A 27857-nucleotide genomic window follows, 5' to 3' on the forward strand; every position below is an offset into this window, starting at 1 on the left:
AGCATTTGGCTACTTTTTAAAGGGATAGTTCACCCAAAAATGAAAATAATCAGTTATCAGTTACTCAACGATTTAATTCCAAGACTTTCATTCATCTTCGGAACACCAATGAAGACATTTTTAATATTCCCTAGTTTTTTATCCATTAAAAGTCCATGCAACCAAAATGTTCTTGCTTCAAAAAGTTGCTTTATATGATGAACAGATTTAATTTACGCTTTTATTCATAAATAAACATTGATCAATGCACATACATAAATTTATGGTAAACACGGATTCTCAACTGTGCTTGCTTGATATGTGAGAACTAACCACATTGGTTTGTAATGATATTTTATGGTTTTGTCATTAATTACTCGCCCTCATGTCGTTCTAAACCCGTAAGACACTTGTTCAACTTCGGAACACAAATGAAGATCTTTTTAATGAAATCTGAGAGATTTCTGTCCTTCCATTGACAGCTACGCAACTACCACTTTCAAGCCCCAGAAAGGTAGTAAAGACATCATTAATGTAATCCATGTGCACTCCAGTGGTTTAGCCGCAGTTTTAAGAAGCTAGTGCTTTGTTTGCGCAAAAAAACCCCATCATTTACCACTTTATTTACAAAATATTAATCTCGATCTTGCGTTCACGCAACGTCTGCTCTTGGGTCAAACTCAACGCATGTTGGAGATTAATATTTTGTATTTATTACCTTTGGGCCTTGAAAGTGGTAGTTGTGTAGGCTGTCAATGAAGGGACAGAAATCTCTCAGATTTCTTAAAAAAAAAAATCTTCATTTGTTTTCTGAAGATGAACGAAAGTCTTTTTTGGAACGACATGAGGGTGAGTTATTAATGACAGTATTATCATTTTTGGGGGAACTAACCCTTTAAGTATATGTGGTCCTTTAAGTATATGTGATCTATACAAAGTGTTCTAAAAGAACAGCAGTACTTTATCACTTAGACATAGTGTTACTTGAAGGTGTTGTTGTGACTCACTAACAACCTGCAGCTCTAATCGGTTCCCGAATCAATGCGTTTGTGCATCATGTGATGTGTGCACCAGTCATTATTTTCTCAAATGAAATTTATTGACCTGAGTGGAACATAAACAACTGATAAAACTGTACAAAAATCAACAACACCACCTTGACCATGGCACCATACGCTTATCACTTAATACAAATCACTACATAAAAGGTACTCTAGCTTTCACTTCTCTTAAAACACAGAAAACGGTAGTATAACGTTACATTCAGCCAAACACTGTTACATATTTTGTGATAGACACAAATGGCCGTTGCATTTCAATCGATAATTCGTCATACACATACTTATATATATAAACCAATAAATAAAAACATTTACTAAAAACACTTATGTACAGAAAAACATGCACTTTGTCCATTGAATTGGTCAAGGAGGGTTTGTAAACAGTTAGCAGGTTTTGGCAACATGCAGTGTGAACTTCAGGCTTCCGGCTCTTATTCCGGCATTGTGTTGCTAGGCGACAGGTTCCTCTGTTTGAAATACTGTGTGACCTGTTGCGGCAGCTCTGCCAATACGGATTTGGCTAAAGTTTCCTTCGGAGCCTGCAAGAACAACAAACACACGCAACGACATCGTTGAGGATGCATATTTAAGTACAAGCTGGCAGTGGACACTTGTTAGATTGTTAAATCCACTTCCATGTAATGAAAACGAAGAAATGGCAGACACGTTCGGTTGTGTGGCGGTGAATGTTGGCACTGTTTCCTCCCATATTCTCTCTAAGCTAAATGATTTTTAATTTCCTCTGAATGGAGCCCAAATGAGGCAGTGCTGCCCGTTCCCTCCTGCTGTTGAGGAAATCACATGGCCCACAGACCGCCTACTCGTACTCCTACTGAAGATTCTGTTTACATACGTGATCCAGGATTGGATTCACTTCAGAACAACAAGAAACTATCCAGAGGTCTGTGGCAACAGAAATATTGATTATATGCGTAAGCTAAAGCCTCTGGGTCAATTCATCTGCATAATATTGAGAGTTTAATGCTGCTGCTCGATAAAGACTTTTTGACCCTGCATTGAGGTAACCATTTTTAAAGCATTGAATCATCATGCACCCAGTGACAATACCTTTATATAACTGAACCAGTGTAGAATCAAGAGATCAAGCGAGAGAGGGAATCGGACTCACGTTGCGAAAGTCCCTGAATGGGACAAACTGCACGATGTCTCGGACCGCCTCCTCTCCTGTGTAGGATCGCAGCACGCTGCTGTCTCCATCCAGAAACTCCATGGCGGTGAAGTCGGCATTGCCCACCCCGATGATAATGATGGACATGGGAAGCTTGGCGGCTTGGACTATAGCGTGACGTGTTTCGTCCATGTCGCTGATCACTCCGTCAGTAATAATCAGTAGTGTGAAGTATTGCTGCAAAAGAAGAAAGGGAAACTGTAAAAGGAGCCTGTGGAAGGTCACATGCTCACATATCTCTTCATCCCAGTGCTGTACTCTTAAATAGCACATGAACCAAATTTTGTGCATTTCCTGGAATCATCTTGTTAAATCAGACAGTTTCAAATCAAACCGTTTTAAATCAAAGCAGAGGCTACGATACTGTAAATGCAACCAATACAGAACGTCAGTCAGGGCTCTAGACTGAAGCCAAATGTTCGCATTTAGTGACTTTTTTCTGTCGCTGCGACTAAACTTGTTAGAGGTCGCACTGGTGCCACCACCACATTGCCCAACTGATAAGAGCTGTCATTTCTGTTGCATATGAGAAACATCAAACGATCACGCGACACCGTTACTATACAGCGAGAGATCCAGTGAGAAAGTCTTTGAATTTGCTGCAGTATTAATAACATCGCTACTGCGTGATCTAGTAAGAAGCATTGAAATTCAGTGCAGAATTCTCTGTTATAAACCATAGATACCAGATCAAACAGAGCTGATGTGGAAACCAAGAGAAACATTGTGCCATGAACGAAAACAGTTGGCTTTTCAGTCCACAAATCACCAACATTCACCATGGATTTAACGGTAAACATGGTATTGTGGCAGAAATAGTCGAATGTTTTTACATTATTCATATTTAGGGCTCGTACAACCTTTTGAGAGTGAAATTCAAGCAGTTTTCAAGGACTTTCAAGTGCTTCACACTTTTCCCAGCACTTCAAAGCTCTAAATATGATCCAGTTTAAATGTTATTTTTAATGTGATGACCAAAAACATTATTTGTTCATCTATCAAAGATTGTTTCCAAAGTTGTAACACGTGGCAAACAAACGCTTTTATTTAATGCCGTTGCTGTACAGTAGCTAGGGTGTTCTAGGTGATTGCTACGGGCATTGCCACGGTGTTCTGGGTGGTTGCTAGGACATTGCTATGGTGTTCTAATGTGTTACTAGGGTGTTTTGTGGGTTTACTTATCCAAGTCAAAAGAGACTTTTCTATGATTTTCTTGGCACTAGATATGGAGTACACAATGCTGTGGTTGCTAGGGCATTGCTAAGATTTTTGGTGTAATTGCTAGGGGGTTGCTAAGGTGTTTGGGGTATTTCCTATGCTGTTGCTAGGGTGTAGCTAGCAGATTGTTTAAGTGTTCAGGGTGCTTTACTTAAGCCCCAATTCAAAAGAGACATTTCTATGATTTTCTAGGCCAGACATGGAGTCCACTTTGGTGCTCTGGGTTGTTGCCTAGGTGTTTGGGATAGTTGCTATGTGGCTGCTAAGGAATTTTGGGTAGTTGCTGGGTTGTTGCTAAGCTTTTAGCAAACATGTTCTAGGTGGTTGCTAGCGGGTTACTAAAGTGTTCTGGGAGGTGTTTTGGGGGTTTACTTGCCCAAGTCCCAAGTACAAAAGTGCCATTTCTATGATTTTCTCTGCCCTAGACATGGAGTCCATTCTTAATATAAATGTTGGGTTTTTTTGCCCTTTTTATCATCCGCCTGGTGAAAATCATATATACTGTATAATCGCTTAGAAAAGCCCAAGCTCAATGATTTGACGTTTTGAAAAACCTCTAACCCTTACTTATGAACAACAGTATTTAGCAAGAGCTGCTAATGACAGATATTTCATCTAGGCCCAAATCCGACAGTTTACTCTGAGATACAAAGACAGAGTGAAGGAAAATACGATACGTTTATGGGCTGTAATTCACGGTCCTCCCCCCACACAAAACAGGCAGACAGAAGCTGGAGTAGATGTGTGGAGGGATTTACGCTGTCACTTTCCCTGCCTCCTGCTCTCCGTGGCAGCTCTTCTCTGACAGTAACACTTAGCATGGAGCGCTGCCCGTCTCTCAAACCATAATTCATAGGCACAATACTTCAATACTTCCTCCAGGAGTCCAGCCTAACTACACACTCTCTGAAAGAAGAAAGTTGGATCTGCCACAGCGAAAGTTACACATAGAAACTGGGGCTTTAGAGGCTGATCTAAAAGCTAATTGGCCTTAAATTTAGCTGGTAATGTGACCTGAATAAGCATAGCGCACGGGAAATTGTTCTTTATTTTTTCACTGTGGTGAGCCGAGACATAAATATAGTATTTACCACAGTACACACTCTTGTGGACAACTAATCTTTGAGTCAAGTGCCTCGAAACAGCATTGCATAATGAAACATCATGCTAAAGTGTTCCCTCGCTTGCTCTAAAAATATTGAATCGCTTATGCTGTCTATGGCATAATAGTGGAGCTTACTAAGGCAAGTACCCAGAGCACACTACCATCATGGTGGCGATTTTTGAACAGGCAAGTACCACTTATATATTCCTAAAAATTCAAAAAAAAAAAAAAAAAGTATTGTTATTTGGATAATGTAAGAGATCACTGAATATTAGGGGTGTAACGGTACACAAACATGACGGTTCTGTACGTACCTCAGAATTGAAGTCACGGTGCGGTACGGGTTCGGTACAGCAGGAGGGAGAAAACTAAACACAATATTGCCTCTTCTTTTTTTCTTTAAATTAAATTGTTTTTTTAAATGTGTATGTGTTTAAATAAATTATATTATAATTAAAATTTTCTAAAGGATAAAAAAAAAAATCTATCTTAGCTAATGCTGTAAACTACATATGGGAAGCCCTTAATTACACATTACTATATTAAAGGTTACAATTAACAACCGAGCCCAAATTATTAAATTGAGTTGTTATTTATTTGTAGATAATCAACAAGTGTAAATTTGCATTAACTTCTAAATCTATTTCTAAAGTAAATTTTCTACTTCAATTCATTTTTGAAATATAATCATTTACACAGTGGCTGTCCGCTGTCATAATTTGTTTTCGTGACAAATTTATTTAAACCTTAAATAGGCTAATCAAGACATTTCTAACAGGTAAAGTAAATAGAATAAATAGGCTAATAGTAAATGCTTCTCTCTAGAGTTCCTTTCTCTAGTGAACCTGCTGTCATCACTAAATACCTGAGGTAAATGTAATGCTATGTGAGATATTATACTCAAGCTGTTTTATTGATATCTTTCCGCAGTTGAAACACTGGTCAACATCAATCTTAGTATCTTCTTCTTCTTCTTCTGCGTTTTTTACTGGTAGCATGTGACTGAATGTATTTGTCGTGCGATACGTGGTACGGTACGGGACGAATACATTTACCGTAACTTACACCCCTACAGAATATTATTACCAAGAAGGCAACATAAACAGTGGACATTCATCTGAAACAGAAGAAATCCAAGACCGTGCCCTCTTCCCTTAGGTGTATTATGACCAAATGAGCAGTACATTCATGCGTAATGGAACAAGGGACAAGGCTGTGCCCCCTGCCCTAACAGCCATACTGTATTGCTGAGACACTGTGGGCAACACATCCTGTAGACACTGTGTTAACCGTCCTAAATATACTCACTCAGAACATAACGAAGTCACACAAGCTGTCTTATCAATTATCATCCAAATAACCAACATATAACAAACTAAAAACCCCAAGATAATGCAGGAAACACGTTGGCGCACAATCCCTAATTCGTTTGGATTCCCTAACCTTTACAAAGACACTGTTTTGGACAGGCTTAAACACAGTTAGTATCTGCTAGCTGCCGGGCTTCTTGCGGTCCCTGCCCAGCATCACCAGCAGTGGACTGTGTATGACAGCGACCTCTTCCTCCCTGCTGTGGTCTCTGAAGTCTGGGCTTTTGATGTGCTATAACAGACAGGCTCATTAGCGTCTCATTACACAGAGCAGAGACGCATACGCCGCTTAATTGAATATTTAGACACATATAATTGATTGATTGCCTCATAAAGTGTTCTAGCACAAAATGTACACTAATACAGCACTTACGAAACCACATTTCTTGATCCCTTGGCCATTTAGTTGTAGTGGAAACAAATAATGACTAGCACACTTGAGGAGTTCACAAAACCCATTCTGCTTTAAGAGACCTTGCAAGCCCACAGCACTATCTTCCTCCTACTGCATTATGGCTCTATTCTTCTCTATCTCTCTTCACTACCCATTTTTATCTTTTAGAGGTGACAGGGTGCAATTAGGGATAGAAAGCGCTCTAGGCTCTCCTGAAGGAGGTTAAATAATAACTAACTATTAAGTTTTCCTTCCAGGCCAAGCGTTTGGTTAAGAAGTGTGAGTTCAGCACTGTGTTCAGCTCATGATCTGCCACCAGAGGAACTGCCTGCACTCATCTCAGGTTATAGTTTTGATTGACGTTTTTATTGAGCACCAGGAGAGATACCGCTATGTAAATTACATATTTCATTGGCTTTCATTGTTTTATTTTAATTTATTTTAACCCTGTAAGCAGCTGAGTCGTTTTAGAGGTGCATTTGTAATTCATTACATAAAACATTTTGGGTGAATCCCAAGAAAACATGCCCTGGTCTCATTTCGCCCCAAATTCAGATGAGAAAAATAATTGTTTTGCTGAAAGAGTCAAGACAATGAATATCTTTCTCAAACTCTTCATAAGCATTTTGACATTCTACTTTTCTGTAAATATTAATAATTAACTTGTGGATTATTATGATTATATTCTCATTGCTGCAAAAAATTATACAATATAATATAATTTATACCAATTTTATTTTTATAATATATATATATATATATATATATATACAGTATATATTATAATTTATGCTTTTATATATACAGTGTATATATATATATATATATATATATAAACTGTATATATATATAAACTGTATATACTGTATATACACACTGCTTATATATATATATACTGTATATATATATATATATATAATTTATCTATGTATACTATTATATAATTCTATTAAATGTATAGTCATTTATTACAATGATTTTTAAATAAAGGTACAAAGTACACTGTAAAAAATAATATGATCAATATGATGATGTTATGACAATATATTGCTTTGCATTGCTTTAACTCACCAAATTAAGTTACACATTTTACAACTGTTTTTTATAAGTTAAACAAGCTTCAATTCATTTTAAGTCAGTTTAATGTAATTTAAGTTGAAATTACTTAAATATTCCATAAATGGAAAAAAATTACATAAATGTATACCATGTAAGTAAACACTTAACAATTTGAAAATAATTTAAACAGTATTAATATTATATTATGATTTCCGTTACACGAGAGTAGATGTTAAAACTTCATGCTGATTTGTACTCGGCTTTCGCCAAGATAAGCAACACTAACCCCGGATTTCCACCAACTGCAGAACGGCTGCGGATCGGCTCCGCTGCGTGTCGGATCCGTGCTCCGCCGTCCTTCGATACCTACCAGATACGGATTTGTTGCGGAACGGCTGCGGCCATGACTGACAGCTGAAGTCACGAGGACACACGATATCGAATTTACGTTTGATCGCGCGATATAACAGGATGTAGTTTCTATAAACAGAACCACAAAACCAGCAACAGTTTGTTTCCATCCAGAGGAGTACAGGGGAAACAACTATGTGCTGACCTGCTGATCTCCCTTTTTTGTGGAGATTATTGTGATTCTAGTACAATATTTATAATTAAATATAATCAACTTATAAAATGCTAAATGTTTATTTGGGTTCCTTTTTGAATTAAAGTTAACTATTGTTCTTGTTGGAAAAGGGAAAACTATATTTTTACTTTGGAAATTACCGGATGTTTTATTTAGTTTCTGTGCTCGACTTCCTGCGGCGCTCTCCGGCATCCAGCAAAAATAGAAACTCTGCGTATCTTCTCCGGAGGGCTGGGACGGAGTCGGAACACAGCCGTTCCGCAGTCAGTGAAAATGCACACATTGACTTTAATGGAAACCTATTGACTCCGCCGCTGTTCCTGAGCGGATCCGCAGCCGTTCCGCAGTTGGTGGAAATTGGGGGTAAGACGTAGCTTTACAGTAACCTATGCTTCACCCATTTACGCTTCTTTCCATATGGTGGTGTGACTCCCCTTCTGTCCGGCGTTAACGACTGTAGTGTACTTGGCGCGTCAGCACACACGACGGCTGCAACTACAGTGTGGTCTCCCTAGTGGACCAGCACGACAACCGTCTGGATTGAGCCGAGTAGGGGAGATCTGTAGGGTCTTCAAGTGGGCGCCTTCCGTCCTCAGTGTTTCGTCGACTAGCCCACGACACCTCAAGAGGGCTCGACAGAGACTCTGGCGTCCCAGAGTCACCCCCCTCCGTCCCCCACTCAACTCAGCCCAGCTTACTGACCTCTACATCCCTCCTGCTGCTGAGACCTAACCACAATCTCACAATCTCTCCGTAACCCAACCATACGCACCAACCCGTTTGACTAAGGCTGTCGAGCCCCACTGGTGCATTAATATGCAGTTTCAGTGGCAACGGTTCCGTATGGCATACCACCTACCGCAAAAACACAATATCTGCCCAACCACCCGTCATTCATGCAATATACACAGGAACGTAATGACTGTAAACACTATACAACCAATACAAATAAACCAACAGACTCTTCAAGTTTTCAAGAATTCTAAGAAAACGTAGCGTGGCGGCCTGTACACAGCCAGCTAGAATCTTTCCGTCTCAACCACAGCCAGTTGCTGCTCCTTTCTGCTGCTTCAGATAAGTTCTTTACTGTGCGACGCAACTCTTGGCCACTGAATCCGACGTCTCTGAGGGTTGTAGAGTGTGCCACAAAACCTCGACAACCAACTTCCACTGGATAAACCTGGACTCTTCATCCTCGCTGTTCTGCTTCAGTGGCCAGATGAGCATACCGCAGTTTCTTCCTCTCATATGCTTCATCTACCGCATCCTCCCATGGCACTGTTAACTCTATCAGTTGAACAATGCGTGCAGATCCAGACCACAAAACAATATCTGGTCGTAGGTTAGTGGTGGCAATCTCAGGTGGAAAAATAAGCCGTTGATCAAGATCAGGCAGCATCTTCCAGTCCCCAGACCAGTTGTCCTGGGCGAGAATTGGTGTTAGCACCTTTTCTTGGTGGTTGCTCGCCTGGGCGGAGGAATATTGTCTTCTGCGTGTAATGTTTTGCAAGAACAGGCGGCAACTTATTGGTCATACTACGCTTGCCTTCCAATGCTAAAGCCAAACATCGCAGTACTTGGTCATGGCGCCAAGTAAACCGACCTTGGCTAAGAGCCACCTTACATTCTGTCAAAATGTGCCTTAATGTGGCAGGTGATGAACACAAAGGACAAGAGGGATGCTCTCCTACCCAGAGGTTTAGGTTCTGCGGTGATGGGAGAACATCATATGTTGACCTAATAAGGAAACTGATCCTACTCTCTTCCATTGACCAAAGGTCTTGCCAGCCCATTTTGCGTTGTTCCACACTCTCCCATCTCATCCACTCTCCCTGCTTGGCCTGGAAAATGTGCTTTATACACCTCGTCCTCTCCTCCTGCTTTCGCACCTCGTTGACTACCAGCTTCCTCCTTTGAGCTGGGCCTGCCTTGTGCCATTTAGGAGGAGCTAAACTGAGCCCAAAACCCCCTCTTCCATTATAAATATAGTGTGTGTGTGTGTGTGTGTGTGTAATGTATATATGCAATACAATGCAAAAATGCTTGTACTTCAGAGGCTTCATGTGAGTCACCCTTTTATTTCATAAAAAATCTAATTTCAGCTTATTTAAACATTTCATTTTAGAGTTATAAATGTTCTAATCAAGTCTGGAGCACATTTGTGTGCCATGCCAATCGTCGGTATGATGACTGCACTGGCATTCTGTGTAGCCTTGTTCCATCGCAACAACTGAAAAGCGTCGCTCCGCTCTCCTCCTCTGAAGCTGGCCTTGCTGCTGGCCTTTACACAGAACAGACCTGAGGGTGCAGCCTCATTAGTCATTAAAACCCAAGAACAACTGGGGAAAAAGAGAGAACATTTGTTCGCTGAGTCTACTTCTATAAATAGCTCTAATTGAAAAGGGATTTTAATGGTTGTTTTCCACAGGGCTGATAATAAGAGTAGGAGAAATTGTGTGCACTGTGCTGTTCAAAGCCCCTCAACAGACTTTGAACTAACAACCAAAGGCACATTTTGTGAGTGTCTTATGGAGCAATTAGGCTCTGCTGAGCCAGGGTCAGTCCTGTTGTCTATTACTACAGCAAACAACCACACAGGCACACCCTTCCAAACACCGGCAAGACTGGATAACTGACTTATTTTCCATCTGCATATGCAGAAAAATGGGATTTCCATATGCCACTTAAAGATGGCTCCATGGTTCAACTCCCTATACTGGAAACTCTAACAAAACTTTTTTTTTTTCAATATAAACTACTGTTCAAAAGTTTGGGGTTGGTAAGATTTTTTTTATGTTTTTGAAAGAAATCTCTTATGCTCACCAATTTATTTATTTGATTGATAATACTGTTAAAACACTAATATTGGAAATTATTATTACAAATTAAAAGTACTGTTTTCTATTTGAATGTATTTATTTTAATATATTTTAAAATGTTATTTATTCCTGTGATGGCAAAGCGGAATTTTCATTTCAGTCTTCAGAGTCACACGATCCTTCAGAAATTATTCTGGTATGCTAATTTGCTGCTCAAAAAAAAAACTTCAATGTTCCTCAATGTTAATAATAATTGGGCTATAATAATAGTTTTTTTTGTTTTTTTCAGGATTCTTTGATAAATAGAAACTTCAAAAGAACAGCACTTATTTGAAATATAAATCTTTTGTAACATTATAAATATCTTTACTGTATTTTTTTTTACCAAGCTTTTGAACGGTATAATAAAAGTGCATGGTGGCTAGAGGCTGTCAAGCTCCTGAAAGGACATAAAACGTACCATAAAAGTCATTTCTCAAAATTGTTACTCAAATTTGGCATGTCAGTAACAAAATGCGAGATTTGAGTGCTGAGGTTTTGTTCTTATTCTATGATTCATATTTTGAACTTGGCACTCACTGCCCCCTTTATTTCATTGTATGGAAAGAAAACAGCCAGTACATTCAGCTTAACTTCGCCTTTTGTACTCCAAACCAAAGAAAGTCATACAATATTTGCGATGACATGAGGGGGAGTAAATGATGACAGAATTTTCATTATTGTATGTACTTCTCCTTGAGTACAGTGAAGCAAACCAGTCGGTTTAACAGTAAAATTGTCTGTGCTGCAGATAAAGTGAGAGATTTTCAAAGTATGTGAATTTTTAAATATTTCAAAGAAAAAAAATCAATCTACACTTGATTCGGTTAGTAATTAATTCAAAATTGCAAGCTTAGAATCAGCTAGAGCCAAGAGACACTTGCAGAGCCACAGTTGAGACTGAAGCAAATTTTGCACACGCTAACAGGAAGTTAACAGAGTGAGCTAAACTTCACAAGTGGAAAGCTGTGGGAACACCCTGCCTGAAGAAACACAGACACATTGTGCTATCGCAGAAGAGAGTGAGCTCGCTTGTACCTCGCTCAAACGTTGCACATATCTACGAGTTTTACAGTTTCCACTCAACGTCTGAGGGGAAACACAGAGTAGTACTGTTCTTCTCTAAGTGGAGACATTTATGTAAAGTGTGTGTGGATCCACTCCAGTTTTTCCTCATAGTCTTATGGGCCAAGTTGACAAAAGTAGTGGGATGTAATGCGTCTAATGATGCTTTTAAATGGAGACTTGTTGTCCGGCTCTGCTCTGACACACATACACATCCGTCTATGACTTGAGGACAAGCCTTTTTGTTCATTTAATGAGTGGCCATTAACTGTTAAACTGCTAAACAGTGACAGCAGGCAAAAAGCACGAGACAGTCATTTGCTTTTGCATTTAAAACATTTAGCAGATGCTCTCATCCAGAGGGATTTCCAAAGTGCTTTAGCTTCACATGTGAGACTGCCATGGCCAACAGATGGCAAGCGTTTCAGACAGTTATCTGATAAATCCATCATTTATTCAATGTACAAGTTATCATACAATCCAAACAAGCTAAATGTACTTCCAAAACAGTAAAAATGAAGTCCATCCAAGCAATGAATGGTTTCTAGCACAAGACTAGCTTAACCAACTAGACTTCCTTCCTACTTTCCCTGCAGAAAAACCATGCTCCTCCTGAACTTTTTGGTACTTACTGCGGCAGTGTCCTGCTGGAGGGCCTGGGTAGCGAAGCGGGCCACGTGGTTGATGATGGGGGAAAAGTTGGTGGGTCCATAGAAGCGGATGTGAGGCAGGGAGTTGGAATAAGCTTCAACGATCCCCTCAACACCTGCATGCATATAAAACACCATCATTTATGCTACTGTAACTCTACACATCAACTTTATCCTGTCTCTAGTTATTTGAAAATAGATGTTTGTGAGCCTCACCTGAGCAGAAAGGGTTTGTGGGGTTAAAGTTGATTGCAAATTCATGGGATACCTGCAATACAAAGAGAAAAAGAACAACGATAAGAGTAGCTGGGGGGAAAAACAATCAAAACTAAAACAGCTAATGTAATTTTAATATAAATTATAAATTAAAGTCTCTAATGCTCACCCAGAATGCATTTATTTGATAAAAAAAAAATACAGTAATATTGGTAAATATTATAAAAAATGTTACTTTCTATTTTAATATATTTTAAAATGTACCAACTACTTCAGACTTTAATGTTTTATTATCCTTCAAAAATCATTCTAAGATGCAGATTTGATGCTCAATTTTTTTTTTACTTCTAATTAAAACTATTTCATGTAAATGCGGCTTATTATAGAAGTGAACAATTTCAATTCAACATGACAGCAGTTATTCATCAAATGATGATCAAATGATGGAGAAGAATGTTATTACTGGGAATATACATGAAGTGCCAAAGATGAGTGCACTTTTGGCATAATTTGCATACTTCCTTTCAGTGAATTGTGTGCTAATACAAACGCAACGTGTGCAAATAAACGGCGCTATCAGCGGGTGCAATTTATTCCTTGTGAAATGCCCCCCTCAGACTTCCTTGTATTCACTTCAGCGCCATGGCAACGCAGATGGGATGACAGTTGTATAATCACTGGGATATGTAAGTATTATTCATTTTCTTTATCTACCTCTTCTCTGTCTTGCACTTCACATTCTTGTTTCCATTTCACAGTTCCGAAGCATTAGCAGGCTTTCACATTCAATTCCATTTGATTATTTAATAGGACAACTAGTATGAGATGCACAAAAATAAACATGCAAAAATAAATTTACATTGACAAAAATGCACGCACATTTACGGACAATCTTTCTTACCTTCCAGTCGGGTGGGAGTTGAGCCCCGAATCCAAGTGCAGGAAACATTTTGTCCCTGTGGACATGAAGTGTGAAGGAGAAGTGTGATTTTACCAGACATGTGGCCATATGTAGACCTTTAAATTGTGTTTTTATTAAAAGCACTGTTACATACGTGTCATAGTCTTGGATGATCTGGCCTACAGCCCAGATGGCAGACAGATATTCGTTGCTGCCCATTGGGTTGATATAATGCAGAGATGACGGCTCCCTGGGGTTTCCATTGGACGCTGTGAAGTCGATGCCAACCTGGAGAAACACACATCCACAATGTAATACGGTAATGTGTGCCAATTGGGCTGGTATATAAAAAAGACAAGCAGCTGTTAGTACGATGCATTTCATAAGCTTTTCCCTCAGTTAGTAGGGCATCAAAGCTCCTAGCTAAAGGCGATGTTGTTATCACCCAGGGAGGTTGAACCGTCAGATCTGCTCAAGCTGAGATCTGATAGCTCTGTCCTATGGCGGTCATGAACCAGGAGACATGTTCTCTGACTACATGCTTACAAGACACATTACCAGTGCAGAGAGACCAGTGTCTAACCTTCACACTTGCTAGAGCACACCTAACCGCTGGATGATCACTCCCCCCGGGGCTGAAAACAGATTAATGAAGGAAAGGAAAGGGAAGAGAGTGGAAATGATAGGGCGAAGGGAATAGGAGGTGACAGAATGAGGGTGCCCTTTCTTGTAGTCATCCTCACATTGCCTGACATGGCCTCCGGGTGACTGAGCTGTGAAGTTTAGCACATGAGTATAAACCAAAGTGATGTCTACTATATTTTCTCTGGTGTGGCTGTTACAGCTGTTAACTTCACATTTTCCATTTCTTAGTGAGAGTACCTTTCTTGCAATAGATAAATATGGAATATACTTTACGCCCTTCACAGTATATAAATTCTGTCATCATTAACTCTTAAAAACTCAAAAACTTTTTTCATTTTTTTTGTGGAACACAAATGGAGATATTTTGCTTAATCAAATGTAAAAAATAAAACAGTGCATAGTCTTAACCGTATGAAGTAAATATACATTGATTATTACTAAAGTTACTAAGATTATTCAGTGAAAAGCAGTGAATGATTATCTCGATTTCTTTAGTTGTTAGATTAACACTAAATGACAGATAGCAGCAGGTTTATTAGGCTGCTGTCACTTTAAGACCAAATGCACAGATCTAATATACTGACAAGCATTCGATTACTTTCCCAACTGTTTATGTTCACTTAAGACATAACTGAATGCGTTTAACTGAAAACTCCCCAAGACGGACATTCAGACATATTTTTTGTGTATATTTTTCCGTTTAAGCACACGCAAGAAGCCCAAAGTAACCTATTCTTGTCCATGCACACACAGAAAGCCACTTACGCTTTTTAACGCCTTTTTAGAATCGAGCAAGTCCAGCATGAGACTGATACAACAGTCACATTACATGATTTGGCTGATTTAGATGTTACGTATAGGAAAGGCGACAGCGCACCACTTTGAATGCGGCATTGTGTTTTCATAATCGTTGGAAACCAAGATCAAAAATGAAACTAAAATTCTATTAATCACAGCCATAGGCATTATATCATCTTTGAGAGCAAGGGGGCCTCCTGGTAGTTCGGGGGCCCAACGTAACTTGAGTACTTGCGTATAGGGAGGACCGGCACTGCCTCCACCATCCATGACCGAATTTTCATTTTTGGGAGAAGCACAGCTTAAAATGAGTTATAGCCTATTGACCGCAACTAACAAACTACAATTTTTTATTTCTACTTCAAAATGAATAAAAATAACCTGCAGGCATTCCCCAATTCTCCTCTCAAGAATTGTGCAATTTTCTGGCTTACGGTGAGTAAAATCCCAAAAGCCTCAATATAAAGAGAAAACACCGCTTCTGAATGCTGAATTCAGGAGTCTGTTTGCCCAATGCTGAACCCTGATCTCGACTGCCTTTATAAAGATGCGGTGAGGAGCACTTTTCAAACCGCTGCACTGAAGCTGCACAAGAACTGAAAACTGAGATCACAGCTACAGCTCTGAAGAAAAGCATTGGAAAAATTAGAGACAGATAACGTTTGAATGTCTTCACAAATACTGTCTATATTTAAAGCTTAAAGAGAGAGAGAGTTCAAAAATGTAATTTTGCCATCAGTAACTTAATCTAAGTAGTGATGTCTGATGAACAAATCCTTCTTTTGAGACTCTTTTTTTGAGGAATCTTTTTTTTCCCACTTAATCAGTTGTTTCAGTTCACAAAACCTGAATGATTCTGAATGATTCATTCATGAATCAAACTGATCCGTTCTGCACTCAATAACTAACCACTCACTTGAGGGTTGAGTGAGCTAATAAAATCTTATAATCTTTATGGTTACAGAAGATAGTTATATTGACCACTTTTATGATGCTTTGACTTGAAGCTCGAAATGACGAAATGAAGCTCGATTGTATGGAAAATTTGTATTCAAAATTTCTACCTGTTTTTTTGGGGTTTTTTTTGAAAACAGAAAATCATACAGGTTTAGTACAATATAAAAGTGAATAAAATGTTGACGATATTTTCTTGTTTGGATGAACTAATCCTTTAAAAGCTAGATAAATATTTTTTAATAATAATAATCTATACAGAAACTTCCCTACTGGTGAAATCTGCATGGTAAGGCCTTATCATAACAAAATATCAAAATATCAAACAAACAAAATATCAAAATCACTTTCCTTTGTTCAGAGGCTCACACGGCTTCTCTCGCTTTCTCTCCCTCTCTCTTTTTTTTACATCCCTCTCTGTCTTTAGTTTCAAATGAGAGACATGAACCTCTACACTGCAGCACACTGTAACTATAGCAACCTGTGAATTTCACTCACTTTCTGTATCATTTCTTACCAATCACACTGGAGAAGGCACTTGAGTCACATAAAGGAACCATATATAAAGCCTGCTCAACTGGACAGTGTACATAAAGAAAACAGGCTTTTAGTCTATCGGATTCAACAAATTTGACTTTAACCATCATTTGCTCAAAATTCAGTGATGCAAACCATCAAATGGATCCACCATACAAATCTGACTCCTCACGACCTTCTTGATTGCATTCTGCCATTGTGCTTTTCAGCTGATTTTTTTGTCAGTGACAGAATATATTTTCGAAATCATCTGCATACAAATGATGTTATTGCATTCTGCATGCATGAACCCCCCTCCCCTCAAATCTGTGACAAAGAAAAAAAAACAGACAATTAATTCCAGAGGTGACGTTATCATACTCACAGTAAACATGAGCTGACAGCCACCCAGAATGTAGTCCAGGAACGAGTAGTTTCTCGTAATCTAACAAAGGGACAAAACATCTTATATTCACATAAATAAAGCACGTAACCACCCTTTGACATTCCCTTAAGGCTTAAGCTAAAGGTTATAAAATGGTTAAGTTCAAATAGAGATTTAGTGAGAACCACTGAGTCATATTCTGTTTGAATGCCTGAATCCGTCCGTAGAGGTGATTAAACGGTGACAGTGCAGGAGTGACAGGTGTTTTGTGCTGATATTAAAACATGTTATTTAAAGGGGATTTAGCACCATTAAATGAATCTTTCCTTACAGCGAAGCCACAATTAAAGGCCTTTTATTTGTAATATAAATGTAATTAAATAAGCCAGAACAAGGAAGGTGCTTTAATGTGCAAGCAGAATGTATGTAATACCGCTTTTTGTGTGAAATTTTGTGTGAAATTGCTTTCTCTTTTTATTTACTTACCTTACATGACTTCACAATTATGATCCCAGAGTTTTTGTAGCTCTTTTTCTTCTGTTTTTTGGGATTAATGCATTCAAACTCAACCTGTAAACAGAGAGCAGTGTTATTGTCCACTTTAAATAATTTCTATTTTGTGTGTGTGTGTGTGTGTATATCTATATATATATATATACTGTATATATAATGTTATTTTAAAGTATCCCTTAAGCAAATTTGAGACATAAAATTTAGATATTGCTGTATAGAAGCCACCACACAGCAACATAGTCTATTCTGAAAAGATAATACAAGTATCAGCATCATCTGTGAATTCTAGTGTGAGCATTCGAGTGAAATGTGAACACCGAGGGGTAACAACCTCTGCGGGCGGGCACTCGATTCCTTTACAACATGGCACAAAATTCATCATATCTCTAAGCTATAAGGCTGTGCAACAGAATGTCAGCACCTGAAACCAGTGAAAGGATGTCAATTAGTACACTTACTCTTTCTCCAGGAGAACGTTTACGCATGTTCTGCCTAAGTGTGACTGGCAACAAACAATGCTTGTTCTGGTAAACAAGGCAGCGGTAAAATAAGAGCGATTTGCATCTCAAAAGAGCCAGTTATACACTCTTCTGTTTCTCCCTCCCACCTCTTTTCTCCTTCTCTCTCTGTCTCTCCCTCTCTCACTCACAAATTCTCAGCTTCATTATGCCAGATAATGAGGCATAGCTAGTACTCACATAGTATTCTGGCGCAAGAGTGGCAGGCATTAATGTGAGCCAAGCTTTACTTTACGCATTTAGTTCCTACATTCTGGAAATTATGATTCTCTACAGTGTTAATTGAAGGCAAGCCCACCTCCAATGCGTTCTGCGCTTCGCTCATCTTGTTAGCGGTGGTCTGAAACTCGCCGATGAAGTCATGGCCTCCGTCGTTGTCGTAATCGTAGCACAGCACCTGTGACATCACACAATTATTGCGAGTTGTGACACATGTGAAAGGGAAGGAAGGCTATTCAACTCATTTGTAGAATTAATTCTGGGTCATCAGGGTGAGATAAGACATGCATTGATTTTATAAACCAAGCAAAAATCTTGACAGCAAGCAATCGTCATGCTTTTTTGCTGTATGAAAAAGAGCAGCTTTGACATTTTGTTTCAGCAGAAATTTTTTCATTTTTAGTGTAACAAATTATCTTTTAACGCTGCGATTTGATTGGATATAATAAATTTGGACATGTACAGTACTGTTATAAAGTGTGTATCTGATAGTATCTTTTGCTCATCAAGGCTGCATTTATTTGATCCAAATTAGAGTAAAACATTAATATTGTGAATTATTTTTGCAATTTAATTGAACTGTTTTATATTTTAAAATGTAATTTTTTCCTCTGGTGGCAAAGCTGAATTTTCAGCAGTCGTTACTCCAGCCTGCAGTGTCACATGATCCTTCAGAAATCATTCTAATTTGTTGATTTGATGAAAAGTTTCTTATTATTATCAATGTTGAAAACAGTTGTGCTGCTTAATATTTTTGTAGTATTATATTATATAATTTATGTAGCATTATAAATGTCTTTACCGTCACTTTTTTATCAATTTAATGCATTCTTACCAAATAAAAATCTGTGATTTCTGACAAAGAAAAACAGCTTTTTTCACCTATAATAAAATCTCATTTGTAAAGCTACAAATAATGTTTTGGAAGTTGCATTTAAAATCCACGTAAAGGGGAAACACGATGTTTTTATTTTTATATTAATTGACCTAGACTAAGTTCTACTGGGACTCTTTAAACACAGACTATAAGATTAGATAGCATAATATGTACTTAATATATAAACCACAAACCTTGATGTTTCTGTCCACATCTCCATTACAAAGTGAGATTAGAGGCACTGTGAAAGGCTTCCATACAGGATCCAAAGTGTTCTTAATGACCTGAAATCACACACACAATTGGCTATTATTTTTTTTCCCTGGCCTTCAATAACACAGTCTGAACCACAAGCTTAACATCTAAAAAAAAATGTAGAACAAAACTGTATATAAATAAGAGTATCAGCAGAGTCTATTTAGCATCGTACCTCTGTTCTGTGAACCATCATCCATTTTCCATCATCCCCTTGTTTGTGAAATTCTAAATAGGGGTCTGATTTACCGAAAAAGTCCTGAAAAACAGCCACAAACAAAAACCTCATCATCTTCTATCGCTGAGTGCTTTTTAAAGTGCTTGAATGGTTATCACAACCTCTTAACTCACCTTTTTATCTAGCTTCCTCCCACACATGGTTAGGGTGATTATTCTGTTGTCTGATAACTCCTGGGCTGTTATCTAGACAAAACGGAGCATATCATGACGCTCTAGAACTCTATCAATGCATATGTCTGTTATGGTGTGTTATGTGGTGTCTTACTGTGATGGCCCCCTTCCCTGCTGGCTTGCCATTAGCCAGAATCAGTGGTCGATGTAGCTTCTTATTTGACACAATCTAAAACAGAACAGATGGCCCGATAAATGCACAAGTAGAGGCGATACAGAGAGCTAATTTATCATAACTAAGATCATAAAAGCTCAAGATTATCCAATTAAAGTGATGTGAAACAGCACACTGCAGACTGATCTGGAAGCCGGTAAAATATGTTATAGTGTTACCGTACCACTCCCAATGTGCAAGTGAACTCGCCCAGAAAGTCGTGTTCGTAAAGCTGGCTGCTGCACTTGTCCTCATCAAACATGGCAAACTTGAGTTTCTGGACCTCCTCAAAGTGGTAATCCACTTGGAATTTCACACCAAATACTGGATTCAGGTTGTTCACGGCCGTCTCCGTTCGGGCCAGCTGAAATGACAAAATACAGGTACAGATACAGATACAAATACAGGTGATTATCAGAATTTACACCAACTTATAGAGCAACTTTATACAACAAATTATGTGTCTTTCAGTGGTGTAATACAAATATGTGGATATCCGCTAATAAGTCATCCTGAAATCAAAAATTTTATTTTTTGACATTCTTATTTTTTACAGAGTGCTGCAGTGTTTTGATCTGTGCACATCATTATTATTTTTTAAATTCATATGCACTTATAATCTTTAATCAAAAACGTCAACACCCTCTCCACCTCAAATCTAAATGTCTTTCACAAATCACAACTGAACTGACTGCAAACTGGAATTCAGGTCTGCCTCCATTTAGTTAGCAACGCCCAACTCCCTACGATCCAATCAATTCCAGAGGAAGAAATCCAGTCATCCACTCTACATTTCGTTTCACTCGGATATACATCACAATAGGGAAGAAAAGGCTATCTCAACTTCCGCTTCATGCCGACTTTAAGTGAAAAGAGATTGCAATGCTAAAAGTTAATTATAGCTCAATATATCAGGTTGGCTGATTAATTTACCAATATTCTCAAGTCACATCTCACTCCATAATCAAATCAAACCCTTTTTTTGCATAAAGAATATAATGATTTTTTGGGGATTGTAACATTATTTTCATGGCAGTTTAAAGCAAAAAGTTCTAAAATGTCTTGTGTTTTATTGTAAATAGTTTTTGTAATGTTTTTTTTTGTCATTATTTTTTAATATGTAATTCCCATAACTGACCCTTAATATATTCTCATTACTGTAGTAGAGTAATAAAATATTAGTGTAATAAAAATATTAAATTCAAGGTAGCATAAATTAAAGACAGCACAACAGTATATGTTTATATACAAAAATATATGGTCTCACTTTAGATTATGGTCCAATTCTCACTACTAACTATGACTTTTGCCTCAATAAACTCCTAATTACTGCTTATTAATAGTTAGTACGGTAGTTGTTAAGTTTAGGTATTGGGTAGGATTAAGGGATGTAGAATATGGTCATGCAGAATTAACATGTGCTTTATAATGACTAATAAACAGCCAATATCCTAGTAATTTGCATGCTAATAAGCAATTAGTTAATAGTGAGAACTGAAGTGTTACCAAATATACTTATATGCAATATATTATTAAATACCACAGTAATAAGAATTAAATTATTTTGCATTATCACTACTATACTGGTGTAGAGATCATGAGAACATGTTTATTATTTATCTGCATGTAAATTGTCATTTATTATTAGCGTTCTAAATTCCTGAACACATCATGTTCTAAAATGCATTTAACCATGCATTTTTTATACCACAAACACATTCCTTTGTTTGTTCCCGGTGTTTCCATGGCTACAGTGTACCGTGGAAGAGTGATTTCATGAACTGGCTTGCCCTACCGACCGGCAGCACTGGCCTGCGATGACCAGACCGCTGAGGGCATGGTCCCGTAGAGACTGTACAGGACGCGTGTGCTCACTGCAACCTATTTTCCTCTTTGGTTCATGTTTTTATTATATTTTGCTTCCTACATGCCAGCTATTTCAGCTTCTATGCTTCCAACTTAGGGCTTTTTGTCCCCTAAGATATCTCTAACACTCCCAATTCCATCTTCTTTTCTTTCATATTCGCATGTCAATCTTCTCTCTTCATTCTATCTCTAACTACACCAGATTTTATTAAAGGTTAACCAAAATAACTCCACTATTCTGTGAAGGTAAGGTGGAAAATGAACACATTTCATCACTTCTTACCTCCACCCAGTTGCCATCCACATCATGGAAAAGAACACAGAAAGGGTCAGACTTGGATGCCACGTCACGGTCCAGCAGGTTGGAGCCGCAGACGGAGAGCTCTACCTTTGTGATGCAGTGCTGGGTCCCAATGGCAGGACCCGCGTCGGGGCCCGAGGCCAGAGTATGGGCCATGGAGATGGGAGTACCTCCTCTCCCACACCCTGGGGGCAACAAAACACTATTTCAATTCTCACTATAACCTCTTACATACTCATTTGCAAAGTATTATTCATTCAGAAAACAGAATTTATTTTAACTTGAAAATATTTTTGAAAATTTTAAACAAGAAAATACCACGACATAAAACCGATAGGTAATATTAAGTATTAGAATATTAATTTAATGTCAGGTCTTCCGGCCAGGTTAAACAATTTTTCAAATCAAAGTTTTTTTCTCAAATTATTATGTTATGCTGATATAACAAGCATTTTGACCAGTGGTCTCAGACTTTTGAAATTCACTTTATGTCTAATTCTCTTTAAAAAGCAATACTGCCTACTGTATCAAATTTGAAATGCAAATTTCTAAGGCCTCTAAATAGCCAACATAATCAAAACTTTGCTGAAAAAACAGTTGTGCAGAATCTACTACATGCCTTCTTTAGCAAGTAAAATTACTTTTATTATTATTCTAAAAACTTGATTTACTTGATTATCCATACATCTTTTAAAGAAAAAAAATCATGTTAAAAAAAGAGTAACAAATATGATACCTCAGGCTTTTGAAGAACATTTATATTAATCAACATTTTATCGCGTTGCATTTTATGTTTTGCCCCCCAAAATAAAATAAAAACTTCAGAGCTTTGATCATAAAACTAAGGATTAAAATATATTCTTACTAAGATACTGGGAGATATAGAGTGACAACTGATATTTATATGCATTTTAAGTCAGTTTTCTGCTATAATGTTATAAAGATCTCATTGATTTACATTATAAGCTATCAGAACTTTTTGGCCATATGAATATTATCAACTGCAGCAAATTGCAATTTGAATGTTTTTTTTTTCACTTCAAGTATGAGCTTCAAATTCTCCTACTACGTATAAGCCATAAAAACCTGATGTATCAAATAAAATACTTGATACTTAAGAAACATATGCATTTTTTAGATTTTATGTTTTTTTAACTATTATTCCATATGTCAGGCTTTACAGGGTTAAAAAAAAATGGTAAAATGGAAAAAATATATAATACTGGAACCTTGTAAATAACTAAATTACACAACATTGTTTGCACTTTTATGACAGAAATGACTTGGCCACACGTCTGAGACAGGAATGCTTGAGTTCATGGTCCCCTGACAAACAACTCCTTGAATAAACACTAAACATGAAAACACTATGATTTCCACAAGCATCAATGCATGCAGATACTCGCGCACACAGAACACGAGCCTCACACCAGGACATGAGGAATACAGCGAGGGCTCTTGTTGCTTAGATACTGATGTACCACTGTCTCTTTCTGTGTTAATGTCACAAACCACAATTAGGCTGTGACCACCATAGACAAAGCATGAGTGAAAATGACTTCACAATCATGTTACAATACCTGTACTAAATTGTACAATACTAAATTGTAGTGCTACATCACCTGTAGCACTACAATTTATCATGTTAACAAGAGGCACTAGTTCATCCAAGTTAGTACTGCGCATAATTTCTTACACTAAATTATAAACAATGGAAACATTTCTTGATAAGCTGGGAACTCACCTAAGTTTCCATCCCAAACCGGCATCTTTGAGTTTGTAATGGTTGTTCGGATTCTAAATGGACTCTGTATTCAAATAACCATTATATAGTGCAGCGTTGTTGGTAACCATTCCCAGAATAATGACACGTTCCACATGACCGTGATGTCATGGAAAAAGATACACAGTCTCAACTAAATCTCATTCAAGAAAGTGCACAACCGGATGAGACACGTGGAGTACGTGCAACGTCAGAAACACTCCACGAATGATTAACCCTCCTAACCTTGCTTCCTAATGTAATCGCTGTTGTCAGGACCAATGTCCATAAAATCATTCGGTGTCTTATCCTGACACGAGCCCGCCGTGTGAGGTCAAAATGGCAACACACATCCAAGATGACTTAACCTCTAAGTGATCATCAACTCAACCCTTCATCACTTATCTCCAAGGTGCAGTGCCAGATAATACACAGCTCGACATTAACGAGTGGAAAACAAGTGTAGGGCTGTAATCAAATATTGAGTATGCTGTGATGATTTTATTGACCAGTACAATGATTATATTGCTCATACTGAAGTCATAATAAATAATGCGGACTGTAGAAATAAAATAAATATTGCATATTTCATTGTTGGATCATGAAAAACATCAGACTGCACTGCTAATAGCATGTATGAGATATCCGGCCAGTTTATTAGATACACCATGCTAGAACTGGGATGGACCCCCTTTTGCCTTCAGAACTGCCTTAATTCTTCATGGCACTGATTCAACAAGGTGCTGGATACATTCCTCAGAGAATTTGGTCCATATTGACATGATAGCATCACGCAGTTGCTGCGGATTTGTCCATCACATGCCAAAGCTGCTCTATTGGATTGAGATCTGGTGCCTGTGGAAGCCATTTGAGTACAGTGAACTCATTGTCATGTTCAAGAAACCAGTTTGACATGATCTAAGCTTTGTGACATGTCACATTATCCAGCTGGAAGTAGCCATCAGAAGATTGTACACTGTGTTCATAAAGGGATGGACATGGTCAGAAACAATACTCAGGTAGACTGTGGCATTTAAACGATGCTCAATTGGTACTAAGGGGCCCAAAGTGTGCCAAGAAAATATCCTTCTCACCATTACACCACCAGCAGGCTGAAACGTTGATACAAGACAGGATGGGTACATGCTTTCATATTATTTATGCTAAATTCTGACCCTACCATCTGAATGTCGCAGCAGAAATTGAAACTCCAGGCAAAGACCAGGCAATGTTTTTTTTTTCAAACTTCTATTGTCCAATTTGGGTGAACGCATGAATTGTAGACTTAGTTTCCTGTTCTTATCTGACAGGATTGTGCTGCTGTAGCTCATCTGCTTCAAGGTTCGATGTATTGTGAGTTCAGAGATGCTCTTCTGCAGACCTCGGTTGTTTATTTGAGTTTATTTGTTGCCTTTCAGCTCGAACTCTGGCCATTCTCCTCTGACCTCTGGCATCAACAAGGCATTTTCGCCCACAGAACTTTTCTCTTTCTCGGCCCATTCTCCGTAAACCCTAGAGAAGGTGGTGTGTGAAAATCCCAGTAGATCTGCAGTTTATGATATACTCAGACCAGCCCGTCTGGCATTAACAGCCATGCCACGTTCAAAGCCCCTCAAATCACCTTTCTTCCCTATTCTGATGCTCAGCTTGAACTTCAGCAGATCATCTTGACCATGTCAACAATGCATTGAGATGCTCCCATGCAATTGGCTGAAAGATATTTGTATGCATATTTGTACCCAATAAAGTGGCTGGTAAGTATATATATTATTATATTATACTATGATGTTATGTTATGTTATGTTATGTTATGTTATACTACAGAGGAAAAAAATGACATAAGATATTTCAAATCCTGTCTTGACCGTGTAAGTAAATGCAGTAAGTTGGATATAAATGTGAAATAATAACTGAGAGAGATTTGACATAGTTATACACGGTTTACTTGTAAACATAGTTCATCATCACAGGTTTTTTTGACAAACTTTTTTGCTTAAACAAAACATTTTTGTATGGAATAATTAATATAAATGCGGTAACACTTTACAATCAGGATTACTTAACTACATTAGTGAGCATGAACTAATAATGAACAGCACTTATACAGCATTTATTAATCTCTGTTAATGTTAATTTCAACATTTACTAATTCTTTATTAAAATCTTGTTAACATTAGTTAACGCACTGTGAACTAACATGAACAAACAATGAAAAGCTGTATTTTTTATAAACTAACGTTAACAAAGATGAACAAACACTGTAACATGTATTGCTCATGGTTAGTTCATGTTAGATGAACCTTATAGTAAAGTGTTACCATAAATGCTTTACCAAAAATATGAGCGGCACTTATTCTGCTTTGCCCCATAGACTTCCTTGGTAAGTGAATTACAGTAGAAACAATTTTAGTTTGTTTTTTGTGAACTGAGGTGGTAATTGCAAGCTTCACTTGTATTAAATCCTAAACATTCCCTCAAAGGAAGAGAATTAACCCATAGACACAACCTTTCTTTGCAGTGTATGTAATTTATTTTGCGACACTCCAAAATAACAGTGATTTAACCTGACTTCCTGTGTTTGTGACACAAACCTCCAGACATGGAACATAGACCAAAGTAAATAGCACATCGAGACTTTCCATTCAATGGACTTTTACAATTACAACATAAATACATAATTACCCTGTCATACTCTCATGCATTATCTTCATGGTTCATAGGATTAAAATGTACAAACTAGCACCACAGAGGAAGATCTAAAGTATCTGATGTCAATTCACACTTCAATTTGCTCTTTAATGTCAAAGTAAATATTCTCTTATTAATAATAATTGTAAGTTTGCCTTTTGTGATTAATTGGTTTACTTAAAACTGATTCAAAAATATTTTTAAAAATGTCAATATTATTCAAGCTTTTATGTGACTGTGTTGCAATTTAAGCATCACGCTTTTGCTTAACTGTCAAACCAAATATTCACTTAAAGATTACAAAGGGCAACATCCTGTTTACTCTAGGTGTTAAGCCATGCAGTTGAGGGGGGGAAAAGTTAATAATGGCTGACTGAGAACAATATGAATGGAGGTTGTAGCAGTCTACTCTACATGTAGTTAAAAATTCTCCAACTGAAAAAAAAAATAACTTGGGTCAATGAAACAGCAACTGAATCAATGAAGTGCTGCTCTTTTTCTTTTTCTTTTTTGGCTGGATCTATTAAGTTATTCTAAATTACATTAAAAATGCAATCCATTCAAAGAGAACTTGCATACACCTCTTCTATACAAGTAGCCTATTAAAGGTGCAAGGAAAGTGTAGTAGGCCTACTTTATACAGGTGCGATATGGTTACACAACCTGACATTTTTACATTCATTAAATCTATAGTTTGTAGAAAAATGGACAAATGTTTCCAAAACATGTATGAAATCAACAGGATTAGAGTGAATGAAGCTAAACTGGGCGACTTTTGGCATTGGGAATTGCCTTTTTATCTGAATTCACCCTTCACAGATGACATTTCTAAGAATTTAGCACATGTTGCAACTGTATTTTTAAGAGTAGGCTAGCCAACTCATTTTTATCATCTTGGTAACGCTTGTATGACGCAATTATCTCAAAATGTGCAGAGTTCTCTTTAGTTGTTCTGATGCTTTTGTAATGGCATAGGCTAATTATTATTCGAAATTTTGGCTTGTCAGTTTGTTGTTTTCTTAATCGTCCACACCGGAACTCTTTATGCTTAATACTTCCTTTCACACGTTAAAATGTAACAAACCCTGCGTGTTTGCGAATCGAAATGATTACTTCATGAAGTCACTGTATAACTCAATAATAACTCACCTCTCGAAGCTTTTGCGCAATACGCAACCTACTTTTCTTCAGCGTCTTCTGTCGTTATTTCTACTGTTGGTGGCAGCAACTCTGCGTGTCAAAAGTATTGTGGGTTGATTCCATTATCCAGCCAAAAAAAAAAAAAAGATCCCAATGCAGAAGGTAAACGGTGTTGAAGAAGAAAGCGCTTCGCCCAGTTAAAGC

General features: G+C 37.7%; 1 protein-coding gene across 2 annotated transcripts; it reads right to left on the bottom strand.

The window, feature by feature from the left end:
- Nucleotides 1-1043: 1043 nt before the first annotated feature.
- cpne2 (copine II) lies at nucleotides 1044-27801 on the bottom strand. Of its 2 annotated transcripts, none has more exons than XM_056261147.1 (16): nucleotides 27663-27801; nucleotides 22046-22248; nucleotides 20081-20260; nucleotides 19837-19911; nucleotides 19683-19754; nucleotides 19507-19590; nucleotides 19271-19360; nucleotides 18279-18377; nucleotides 17436-17519; nucleotides 16950-17009; nucleotides 13806-13939; nucleotides 13652-13706; nucleotides 12751-12802; nucleotides 12517-12650; nucleotides 2170-2406; nucleotides 1044-1579 (listed from the first exon to the last, which is right to left on the bottom strand). In XM_056261147.1, exons 2-16 carry the CDS (start codon nucleotides 22217-22219, stop codon nucleotides 1472-1474), a joined length of 1638 nt encoding a protein of 545 aa, XP_056117122.1. In that variant the 5' UTR covers nucleotides 22220-22248; nucleotides 27663-27801; the 3' UTR covers nucleotides 1044-1471. The 2 variants fall into 2 exon arrangements, with proteins under 2 accessions (XP_056117122.1, XP_056117121.1); XM_056261146.1 differs by lacking the exon at nucleotides 27663-27801 and adding an exon at nucleotides 23808-23912.
- Nucleotides 27802-27857: the final 56 nt, after the last annotated feature.

Source organism: Rhinichthys klamathensis, unplaced genomic scaffold (assembly GCF_029890125.1).
Source record: "Rhinichthys klamathensis goyatoka isolate OS25496 unplaced genomic scaffold, OSU_Roscu_1.1 h1tg000181l_1, whole genome shotgun sequence".
Lineage (NCBI taxonomy): Eukaryota > Metazoa > Chordata > Actinopteri > Cypriniformes > Leuciscidae > Rhinichthys > Rhinichthys klamathensis.